Below are 11,567 nucleotides of genomic sequence, written 5' to 3'. Positions count from 1 at the left end.
CTTATGCGGTTGTCTGTCGAGCCTCTGTATGTCGATCATCATTCGTGTCGACCTAGGTGGATGACGTGTCGGACGTATGTCTCATGTCGCGACATCGCTTATGCGGTTGTCTGTCGAGCCTCAAATGGTCGAGAGCGTCACGTGGTCGTAAGCTATTACGGTTGGTTATCAAGTGATCGACCAAGCTGTGTGGTCGAACGTCATTACAGTAACCTTCAGTGGTTGTTACTGGTTGACCGTTGGGTATCCTATGGTACACAAATAAATCTGTTTCCTAAGTTTTCCTCCACCATTCTATGTACAGCTTGATTCATAAACTTTACAGTTATTGCTTCCTGCGTCCTATCACATTTCTACCACCACCTTATCACCTACGGAATCTATTTTACGGAAGCAATAAAACATTTCGGATGGAGTGGAGAGAGAAATTTGATAGGGTGTAAGAAGCAACAGTCCTTTATTTTTCTGCTGTTTTGTGATGGGTTCGAGTTTTACACTCATAATCTTTTTGGACCAGTTTTTTCCTAACTACCCAAATAATAATAAAAAAAGATAAAAAGGAAATAATTTTTTTCATAACTAAAATCTACAACTTCAAAAAAAAAAAATCATGTACAAATTAATTTATAAAGAAATAATATGAAAAAACTCACAAGTATTTTGAAAAAACTCTCCACACCTGTTTAGTGCTGCTGAAGGTATTGTACGATAAGAAATAATAGCTATCATATTTTATTATAGTATTGTTTTTGTATGAGACAACATCATAAAATAACGTTATTTTTATTATCAACTTCTACTTCTAATTTACTTGCTCCATCCTTTTTCAACAAGGACAACAAGGAAAATGTTAAATATACACTCTTCAAATTTTCTACACTTATAAAACACCTAATAAAAAATATTTTTATTCTTATAGATCATTTTTCTAAATTATTATATATTTTAAAATAAAAATATTATATGATTAGTGTTGAATTGGTGTATGTTACAAATAGAAGTATATGTATAAGATCACTCTTTCAACAATGATCATCTACAAAAAGGAAGCATGTTCATAGCAAAACATATATACTAAAAACATCTTGACTATTTGACTTTCCCTATTTATTAAATATAAAACTTATAGCAAAACAATCAATAAAATATGATAATTTTTAATGAAAGGTCATGTTACTCCAAAAAGTTAATCTTGCGTCCTTGTTCTTCTTTTCTTTTAATATAAAAGTTAACCATCATAATCATTAAATTAAAATAAAAAAATAACTACTCTTCCTTTGTAAATCATAATCACATTCCACCTAAGTGAATCGTTCAAGAAAAACCAGTACCAAAAATAACAAATAATGATAATGTTTTCATAAGATACACGTTCCTTAAACTATAACCACGATTAACAACGAATTTACACCACGAAGTCATCTCCCTTTGACTTCGAGAACTGAGAAAGCGGCTTTCAATTGCAGCAAATATTTGCATTAGATGCCCAGAGATTCCCATCACAATGCAATCCTTCAGGTGAAAAAATGGTGCTTGTTATGCGATATAAAATTTCAATACTTATCTGCTGAAAGACACTGGTGAGTGGATGTTGCTCTTTCGTTCAGTCAAGAAAAAATCATTGAGCTGGGCGTTGAAGTTAGACCAATGATACAGCACAAAAATCAGATGCGTCCATATAGCGTCAAACTTCGTCCAAAGGCATGGGCTGGGAACTAAGAAGTCTTTCAGCCTCATCATTGGCTTCTGCTTGAATTTTCCATCCCTGCGTGGAAAGGTAAACACTGTTACAAAAACAAAGCCAAGACCCCTAAACAAGGGCCACAATTGTTACTATCACATTAAACGTTGCTTAGATTGGCACAACAGATATGTAACGTTTTTCATCTACCATACAGGTCAACACGTCTGAGGCCTTTATAATGCAAATCACAGGAACGAGGGAGAATGACATCTTAATTGCTGCGCTAGATATTTAGAAGAAAGAAAAATCCACGACAGAAATCATATCACTGCAAGGCTTTCTACTTCCTAGTCTAAGAAGTTGATAATAGTTCTGGGAGGAATAAAAAACAAACCTCCTCCAAATTTTCAAGCTCCATGATTTGCTCTATCTGTTCTGAGATACTGTCCTGCAATACATGGACCCTAAGCTAAGTAAAAAACTTGTTATACTAAGATGTCATTACCCAAAACGAACATATGTTTAAGTGGTTTTACCATATTACTAGCAGTTTCAGCAGCAAGAACATCAGTCTCCATCTCCACTTCGATTTCAATCATTGAGGAAATCTGACCAAAGAGTACTATCACAGTATTACGTACATTTACTGCATTTAGTGTTACAAAAGCAACAAGAACTTGTTCTTTTGTAATTCTCAGGAGAGATGATATTATATCACACTTTTAAAGAAAACATACCCTAGCATAGCTATCAATAAGTTCAATCCGTCCTCTAAGGGAGTTTTGCAGACTCTCTCGCACCCTCTTGACTTTACTTTTCCGAGTCCTGGGCAAACAAAAAGATAAATGACAACTATAGACTAAAGCAAAAAGGAGTGAAGACACAAAATAATTTCAAGAGACATCAACAAAATGGATCATGGGGGTAAACAAATATTTCTATAATCAAAGATGTGTCATGCTATAGCAATTTACCGATAAACAGGTTCTCCAACAGCTGAAATTTTATTCTCAAGTTGGCACATTCGAGCTAGCATCCAAATCTACAAAAGTACAAAATCAAATTTATAGAACTCAAGCTACAGGTACATTTTCAAGGAAGGAGAGAAAATAAACTACTATCTTACTCCCTCATTCTGGGATAAGATGTACAATACAACAAATGGACTTGGCACGGATGATTTTCAGAATATACTAACATCTGTATGTAACTAATAATTAAGTTACTAGTATATAATCTAAATGCTCCAATCAATTATCAAATTGTCTTGCATTCTTTTCAATCACCCTGACTTTTCCACGAAGTAGTGTTTTGCACAAATCTTGCAAGTAGCAAACCTCTTTTTCAGCAGCTTCTTTGAGGTCATTAATGCGAGACAGAAGAACATCATATTGAGATAAAAGTCGTTGTTTGATCGCAACTGCATCTACTGATTTCTGTGGAAGCTGAAACCATGAATAAAAGCATATTACTTATTATATCTTTATGAGAACGTTCATAATTGATTTATTGTGAGCAATAAATAACGGGGCCAGCTGGTCATAATAGGGTAGGAAAGGAATTATAATTTTTAAGAATCTTAACTTCTTCATTTTTTTTATGGTATTCTTAAAACAGGATGTGCAGTAATAAAACAAAGTACAAACTCTTAATCAATGTAAACAGGAGTTTCATTACTTTTTGCCTTGAATAGGAAATTCAAATCACAGATATTACAGTAGCTACTGAAAAACAACTATCTCTTTCAAGTTATTTTTTTATGGGAGAAACAAAACTATATGGTATGCCAGCAGAAAATTGATACTTTTGAGAAATCAAATTGATCGGGTGAAGGAAAGATACATGAGCCTCCCTCAACGGAGAAAAGAAATGATGAATAAAATACCTGATTAAACTGGGGAAGAACAACAGTGTTCAACGTAGACCCAACAACAACGGTTGAAACTGCAACAACTGATAGTAACTGGGGAAGGCCAGGGTCAACAAGTCCAGAGGCAGCATCCCCGGTTGCCAACAAAGCAATAAGTGGAAAAAGGAAGGAGGGTTTCAGCAATGAAGAATTTTCTTCTTTTCGTGGGGCTCTTAACAGTAGTGACTCCCGCCCATCTTTGTGGTTTGTTATGCACATAGCTTCAGCCGGATAGAAATCAGGGTTCCTCGGACTGAATTTAAAGGGGCCCACCTTTCTATATACATTTGATGGAGCTGCCACAGCAATAGTTACCCTTTCTCCTTCTTGTGCTGGCAGATCAACTGTTTCAGTTGCAAATCTATGAGTGCGAGCCATACCAGAAGGGGTCTGCACCTAAACAGAAAGAGAAAAAAAAGATAGATATTAAGAGGTTATATATGTAAGCATTAGGTAAGGATACCAGTAATTGACATGAGGTGATTTCAGTATCATTAATATTAAAAAGAAAGACACTTAGAAACTAAGCACCAGTCTCTCAATCTATAAGAAAACATAACCTGATACTTGTACAACAAATCAACAAGCTGAAACATCAATCAAGACCAGAACTGGTAATCAAATCTCACAAAACAAAAAACAGAAAGAAATTGACAACGAGCTTACAACATCGTATACACTATATAAACACAAAAAACGGATGAAATGAGTTAAAACAGGTAATGATAACTTTACCCAGTGAAGGTACCTCCAATGAGATCCTGGCTAGGGAGATATCACAATAGAATTATTTCCAGTACCTAGTAGGACTCAGCTTTGGGTTATAAAAGATATATTTTGGAAGGTCACAATTATGAATTTTCATTTTGCAGTGAAAATTTCTACTTGTAGAAGAGCTCTATAAGGATGGGCATGTAGAAATACAAAAGTAGATTTCTAAAAAGGTTAATGAATCAAAAAGGTATTCCTTGTTCACTGGTAGCCAACTAACCAACTTCAGTACAAGTTATATAAAGAGTCTCAACAACAACTATTAATCAGAAGACAACCTAACTATCACATGTTAAGGTGAGTGGAGAGTGCATACCACAATGGAGTGAACAGCAGAGGGAATGCTTTGCTTCCTCAGTTTCACGTAACTTAATGCCCTTTCCCATGCCGATATGTCCATGCTGCGTTCGGCAGGAGGAGATCCTTAGAAAAAGTGAATACTCCATGATCAACACCATACACATTCATTATGTATCAACAAAAAGGACAAGCACTGGTTACAGCAAAATAAACTGGGGGAGGGGAGAGCAAACACTGGAACAACTTATGTATGGTGCTTTCCATGGAAAACGGAAAATCTATGGATTAGTGGAAATTCAAAAATCAAACATCAAAGATGCTTTTTATGTTAAGTGAACAGATTAAGAAAAAAATAGAATGATATGCCTAACCAACCTGATTTCTTCTGATTCAATACTGACTATGTCACCTGAAACAAGTTCGTATTGGTAGCGACACTTGGAACACGATACTATCTGCAGTAGAAATGTTTATAAGTTGACTCTAAAACTATCGTACAATCACAATTAATTCACAAGGATATATACGTCTGAGAATATCAAGTGATCCATAATGCCCAAGGGAATAAGTTCAAATGGAAGAGGGAAATATACACAATTAATTGCGCACTAAATGGATATCCACGAAGGATAAGCTTACATACACCATCTCCCAATGACTCATGGTTCAATTAAATTAAAAGATATCGACAGAGAAGGAAAAATAAACAACATACATAATCAAAGTAATAATAATAGAATTAAAGTTCGGCACAGGCACGGGAGGAATACCTGAATACCTTGTTGTGGCTGTGCAACACCAACGGCAATCCGACAACTAGGACATTTCACTACCTTCCCAAAACGTACCTGCAACAATCAAGACCGTTAACGTGGGGGTCAGAAACAAGTCTAATCTCAGCAACACCACTGATCACGACATATCTAAAAGCCAAATCCACCAGAACATATAGACAAAATGATCCAATTCATTGCAATGTCATTAAATCGGACGGTACCTCCTCACCAGGTGAAACGCCAACCTCACAAATATACTTAATCACCCTAAGAGCGTCAGAAACCCTTAACACCGCCGCTAAACCCTGAATCAACAGTGCATAAACATTTGCATTTGGCCGCGACCACTTCCATCTCGCAGCCAGGGGACCACTCTCGTCAACTACTCACACCAAACAAACACAGCGTCACCAAATCGTACTGATGATTAACACAACGAGCGCGAACTGAAGAGAGAAATAACCTGGATGAAAACTGGCGCGCATGGCGTAGAAGATGGAGAGAGCGAGTTCAGGATTGTTGCGGTTAAGCGCAGCAGATATGACTGAGCAGCAGTCAGAGGTGGAAACGATGCCGCCGTTCCGGGAGGAATGGTCGGCGATAATCTGCAAGGCCTCATCGGCGTCTTTGGCGTTCGCAGCGACTCGGAGTAGGAGCTGTTGGTCGAGTATGTTGGCGGTATCGTCGGAGGTTTCATTGTGGCTCTCGCTGACGGAGGCTTTGGAATTTAGTAATCGCGAGAGGTTGGAAAGAGAGGGAGTGGTGAAAAAAAGAGAGGGAAAAGGAGCGATGGTATTGGCGGCGTGGTTGACGCAGGTTTCGGAGAGCTTGGGGAGAGAAGAAGAAGGGTGATGGAGTAGGCGAGAGAAGCATGGAGTGCAGAGATTTAGAGCCATGGCAGAAACGCGAGAAAGCTGTGAAATGGTGGCAGTGGCGCCAGAGAATGGCTATTACATTGTTTGTTTGTGGGAGGGAAAGGAAGATTAGAAATGAGAGGTGGTCAGGAGAGAGAGAGGTGAATCCAATTCCAGAGTAGTCTCAGCCGCTGCGATGTATTGGATAGCTTTGAACAGTTTGGCCGTTGATTTGCCTCGAGATTTGTAAAAAATCAGAATTTAGTGGCTTGGATTGTAGAGAGAAAAAAATTAAAACAGTGGAGGTGCAGGGAATCGAACCCTGTGCCTCTCGCATGCAAAGCGAGCGCTCTACCATATGAGCTACACCCCCGTGTTGACTAATTTCTTAAGATTTAAAATTTCTTTCTTTGAAGATCTGTAAATAATAAGAATTTAGTGGATTCAATTGTAAAGAGAAAAACACTAAACTAAGACTATGGAGGTGCGGGGAATCGAACCCCGTGCCTCTCGCATGCGAAGCGAGCGCTCTACCATATGAGCTACACCCCCAACTTTTGTTAGTTTTGCATAAAACTAACTAATACCTGCTCTTGTTTAGTAAAATCAACTAAATTATTAAAATAGGCTCAATGAATTAATTCGTTGCACATTTTTATTTATTCTACCATCACCAAAATTTTTAATTTATATTTTATTAATTTAATATTTTTATTTTTATCATCATTTAATTATCAAATGAAAGAAGACGACATGTGATTGATGGGACTCTTTTTACTAACATAGAAATTAAGCTTTTGTTCAACGTAAATCTTTTCCATTAATCTATTGGTTTAGTATGTTTACGTGTTATCTGCAAGCTGGTTTGACTTGGTTACTTATATGTTTTTTAAGTTGTAATTTTTTTTAGTTAATCTAATAGAGTTATTTTATTGTTGCTGAAGAGGTTATTTACCAAGTACTTTGAACTCATTATGTGTTTGCGATAATTTTGAGATTGATGAGAAATTTTGCCATTCTTTACTAAAGTGGTAGTGGCTGTTAAAGAACTAACAGCATCCTATTATTAATAGAAAAATGATATTTGACATAGACAATTTTTTTTTATATTTGATACTATTTTTTTTATTATGTACTCTTTTTTGTTTAAAAATATAAAAATTTAGTTTTAAAATCATTTACCTTTATAGTAGGTAGCAAATGAAAGTAATTTTGTGTTATCATTATTATTCATTAACAATATCTATAAGAAGTAATCAAAACCCCGAAAATAAATCACTCTACCAAAACATCAATTTACAAAACTAAAATCCCATAAAGCTATCAATAACCATGATTTACCAAAGAAAAAAAAAAGAGAGAAGAAAAACATAACTCTTGTTGCGCATGACAAATAAATCAAAGGAAAAATGTTCATTTGCACCTATCAATCTTCACATCCCTTTCTAACACCTAATAAAAAAAATACTTTGTTTAAACTTTCTTAGCTCATTAATTTTAAGTTATGTTATATATTAAAGTAAAAATATTATTTTATTAATATTAGATTAGCAAGTCTAATGCTGATTAAATGATTAACCTTTTACGGGCATTATGATAAAAGGTTAGCAATCTGTAATAAAAGAGAAACATTAAGTAGGACATAAATAGGAGGTTTTAGATTATGACAGGTAATAGAAATTTAGGTGGTTAAATAAACATGAAATAAAAGAATCCTAGAAAGCAAGAGAATGACAGACTATTTTTGACTAATCGGATTTTATATCTTTTCTATACAACAATAGGTAAAAAATAAGGTGTTTGTGTTTCACTATGAATTGAAACATTTAATAATTGTAGAACGAAATTTAAAAAATGTCATGAAAAGTAAATGACTATGAATTACCTAAACTTAAGCGGAGAAATTTACACAGAATTTCCAGTGTCTAATAAAATATTATCAAAATAAATGTTTGCATACTTTAACATACAGCCGGCACATTATAAAACTGAGAAAATTTTCATCCTAACTTTACAACTTTACAAGAATAAAAAGATATTCTAAAGAAAATCAACATAGTTTTGTTGGTGGTTATTTTAATATTAAGAAGTAGGGCAACTGAAAGGGAAAATTCAATATTTTTTCTTTGTATTATGCGTTGACTGGTTCAAAGTCGTGGGTAAAGAATGGTAAAAGGAGCGAATTGAAAAAAAAAAAAAAAGTGATTTTGAATAACTCATTTGAAAAAAAAATTGTATTGAAAAAAGGTATGTTGGTAACAATTTATTGAGAAGCAAAGGGTGTCTATTGTGGAGAGGAGAATGAGGAGGAAGTGGGAGAGGAAGAAGAAAAGGAAGCCGTTGATGTTTCCGGGGAGTTCCGGCAGAGGGGGCAGGTGCCGTTCAACTTGAGCCACTCGTCGATGCAATCTGCGTGAAAATAGTGGTCACATTCGGGAATACTCCTTAGCGTCTCTTTGGGTTCATATTCCGAGAGGCAAATTGCGCAGGTGTTGTCGCTCGGCTTCAATAACCGACCACTCTCTCCGATCAGAGTTTTCGGATACTTTTCAATCGTCGCACCGTCAAGACCCGCCGCAAAAGGAACGGGTTGCAGGGAAATGGTGATGGGAAGATGTGTGCCACGTCGACGGTGGCTCAGCGTCCTAAACTTACCGCAGACAAAACAAGACATTCCGATGAAGCATAACAGACCCGGTATTCCCACTCCAATGGCTAACCCATACTTTGCACTCCTCGAAAGACCTGTGTAATATTTCAAAAACCTTTATTAGTCAAATAAGATCATGAACTAAATAACAATTTTGATTTCATATTTCACTGGATTTTTATTTATTTTTTAATTATACATGTCAATTCATAAGACTTGCTTCATTCGTAGAACATACTCGAACTGAACCTTGACAGTTTACTAATATTATTTTATAATCTGAGATATATATATACAGTTGCAGTGCGTGACTCATTGAAAGAAACTAACTCATCTCTAACTCTTCCTACCCGATTGTCATATTTTCAACTTGTCATCAATCATGCTTAGTGTCCCAATTTATTTTTTAATGGAAATGATGAGCCAATGATCCATTTTCATGAATTGAAAGTCAAAGAACCCTACTGTGATCAAACTGGTTCTGGTTCCGGTTCGTTCACTTGCACGAAAAAAAATTCTTTATTCAAAGTTCGGCAACAAAATAAATCCAGTCGTTTGAAATTTGGCAACAAAATAAATCCAGTCGCTCTCACTGAAATTCATTTTTATTTCCGACACGTCTTGTTCATCATCATGCTGTGAAAATTTAATCGTTCTACTGAATCCCACATAAACAATGTGTTTGTTCTTCAAGAGAAACATTCGAAATGATTAAATTGTTATCAGAAATAAGAAGACGTTATTTCTCTTTCGCGTATATTGTCAACTTCAAGCACAGCCATCCATTTCTGAAGGTGGCATTAAACCAGAAGTTGACATATTGCTTGGTTACTTAATTCGTTTCCCAATCGATCGACCCTTTACCTACCAAACTATGAATTTGACAAACAACCTCAACCAACTATACTAACGTCAACGTGTCGCATGTTGTTGTGAACCAAACACAAACCACGAAACGAAAATAGAAGAGCAAAGTAATCAATCAAAACACAAGCAAAAAACATACCTTTGCCGGAGTCCCTGGGGAAGCACCCAACTCGAAGACTTTGATTTTTTTTATCAGAGAACCCACAAACTTGACCACTGAGTGCACAATCGCTGCACCTGGGTTCGGTCCAGACTAATTCGAGGTCTGTGTTGAGATCGGACCAGAAGGGCCACATGGGCATGTCCAACACAGGAATAGGAACGAGAGCGTGAGACATTACTTGGCACAGTTCCGGCATCACCGTTGACGACACAATAGGTTGCGACCACGAAGCTATCACCGAATTTCGGTCGTCGCTTAGGCACGAAATTGGCATTAACGGGAACTGAGACGAGTCCTGGACGTTTGAGGGGCAACGCACGAAAGTGAGGTTAAAGGGAGACGATCCATAAATCCTGGGGTTCAAAATAAAAGGTGAACCGGAAAGGTTCCACCCGTGTAAGAAACGTTTTGGAAGGCACCCATTGGGGTCGTTGACTAGGATGCTTTGGGAGTCGTAGTCGATGTTTTTCACAACGAGGTTCCCGAAACCTGGGACGTCTATAACTGGTTGTGTGCGATTGATGCAAGAAAGTTGGAAGCTTGGAACTGGGAAATAGCTGCAGCGAGGATCTTGGTTGGATTGTTTCAGACCGAAAGGAAAGAGAATGTCTAAATGGCCGCATCTGAGGGTGTTACAGTTAGGGTGTTGGTTGGTATTCCCTCTTGCGGTTTGGAGATGGAAAAGGAGGAGACAGAAAGCACATAGCATGGGTGAGGTAGCCATTGATTTGAGAGGGTGAGAGGTAGATAATTAAGAGTGAAAAGTGTTGTATTGAGTTGGGGAAGGGTAGGGTGGGTGTGGGGGTTTCTTTAATGGTGAATGCATTCCCAACAAGTCACCAAGAGAGGGAAGTAGAAAATGGAACCTCTCTTAAGTCATTTTTTTTACGTAATTGTCAACAATGGTCAATTCAATGAATAGAATAGCCAGCGCACTCGCCTACTGAACTGTTCCACAATTACCAATATACAGCAAGAGACAAAAACAGAGACATAAACAACAAATAACGCAGCTGAACTGGCTTCCCATTCTCATTCACTGCTTCCTTCAGTTTCCTATGGTCGTACGGAAAAACTTTCACGGCAGAGTTCAGTCTTATAACAAAGGAAAGAAATGTTCGTTAGAAAGAAGAGAGTTGAAAAAGTTCAAATTACTTGTGACTTAAACTACACAAAAACTAAAAGTAAAAACTGAATTTATAATGCTTTTCTGGTCTATAAAAGAAAAATGAATCCCCTTCGCATCACCCAAATTGACACGGCAACTCGTCTGATGGATCCTTTTGAATAGAAGTTAAGCTAATTAAAGGGTCGGTCTAATCCTATTAGTCACACTTCCCACCAACCTTTTAAATTCAATAATAATCTTAATAATAAGACTTAATTAGTATTTTTGTTTCTATGTATATTAAAAGTAAATATTCATTTTTAATATTTTTTTTACATTTCTTTATTTGTTTTATGAGTTTTTTTTTAATAGTTTGTGTATCCTTATTCTTCGTCTAACAAACTCCATAAGATTACCCTGTGGGTCTTCTTCTCCACTAAAGAAACAATTTCATCATACACATGCAGACAAACTCTTCTCCCATC

General features: G+C 36.5%; 2 protein-coding genes and 2 non-coding genes across 5 annotated transcripts; all 4 read right to left on the bottom strand.

Annotated features, from left to right (window-relative positions):
- Positions 1-1,249: 1,249 nt before the first annotated feature.
- On the bottom strand, positions 1,250-6,479 carry LOC124824210 (uncharacterized). 2 transcript variants are annotated; one of them, XM_047296604.2, is made up of 12 exons: positions 5,904-6,470; positions 5,662-5,822; positions 5,435-5,512; positions 5,040-5,119; positions 4,681-4,765; positions 3,570-3,989; positions 3,022-3,129; positions 2,659-2,726; positions 2,422-2,509; positions 2,221-2,292; positions 2,079-2,132; positions 1,250-1,765 (listed from the first exon to the last, which is right to left on the bottom strand). In XM_047296604.2, exons 1-12 carry the CDS (start codon positions 6,334-6,336, stop codon positions 1,685-1,687), a joined length of 1,728 nt encoding a protein of 575 aa, XP_047152560.1. In that variant the 5' UTR covers positions 6,337-6,470; the 3' UTR covers positions 1,250-1,684. The 2 variants fall into 2 exon arrangements, 1 of the variants encoding a protein (XP_047152560.1); XR_015783261.1 differs by having other exon boundaries at positions 1,622-1,765; positions 2,221-2,306; positions 5,904-6,479.
- A 115-nt stretch (positions 6,480-6,594) lies between these two features.
- TRNAA-UGC (transfer RNA alanine (anticodon UGC)) lies at positions 6,595-6,667 on the bottom strand. Its single transcript has one exon. It is a non-coding gene; the product is annotated as a tRNA-Ala (tRNA).
- Positions 6,668-6,773: 106 nt separating this feature from the next.
- TRNAA-CGC (transfer RNA alanine (anticodon CGC)) lies at positions 6,774-6,846 on the bottom strand. Its single transcript has one exon. It is a non-coding gene; the product is annotated as a tRNA-Ala (tRNA).
- A 1,667-nt stretch (positions 6,847-8,513) lies between these two features.
- On the bottom strand, positions 8,514-10,814 carry LOC148205418 (RING-H2 finger protein ATL20-like). The gene is made up of 2 exons (XM_088103202.1): positions 9,951-10,814; positions 8,514-9,039 (listed from the first exon to the last, which is right to left on the bottom strand). The coding sequence occupies exons 1-2, from the start codon at positions 10,696-10,698 to the stop codon at positions 8,579-8,581; spliced, it is 1,209 nt and encodes a 402-aa protein (XP_087959328.1). The 5' UTR covers positions 10,699-10,814; the 3' UTR covers positions 8,514-8,578.
- Positions 10,815-11,567: the final 753 nt, after the last annotated feature.

This window comes from Vigna umbellata, chromosome 1, assembly GCF_029865625.1.
Source record: "Vigna umbellata cultivar VRB3 chromosome 1, Vumbellata_1.0, whole genome shotgun sequence".
Lineage (NCBI taxonomy): Eukaryota > Viridiplantae > Streptophyta > Magnoliopsida > Fabales > Fabaceae > Vigna > Vigna umbellata.
Note: the sequence above shows the minus strand (reverse complement) of the source record. Positions and strands in the feature narration are given on the sequence as shown.

What these genes read in the sequence shown, in the direction of transcription:
- LOC148205418 (XM_088103202.1), bottom strand. Translation starts at nt 10,698, where the DNA reads ATGGCTACCTCACCCATGCTATGTGCTTTCTGTCTCCTCCTTTTCCAT. An exon ending in CCCCAGGGACTCCGGCAAAG is followed by an intron (nt 9,040 to 9,950) that starts GTATGTTTTTTG and finishes AATATTACACAG; the next exon opens with GTCTTTCGAGGAGTGCAAAG.
- LOC124824210 (XM_047296604.2), bottom strand. Translation starts at nt 6,336, where the DNA reads ATGGCTCTAAATCTCTGCACTCCATGCTTCTCTCGCCTACTCCATCAC. An exon ending in GCGCGCCAGTTTTCATCCAG is followed by an intron (nt 5,823 to 5,903) that starts GTTATTTCTCTC and finishes TGGTGTGAGTAG; the next exon opens with TTGACGAGAGTGGTCCCCTG. An exon ending in AAGAAGCTGCTGAAAAAGAG is followed by an intron (nt 2,727 to 3,021) that starts GTTTGCTACTTG and finishes GTACTTTTGTAG; the next exon opens with ATTTGGATGCTAGCTCGAAT.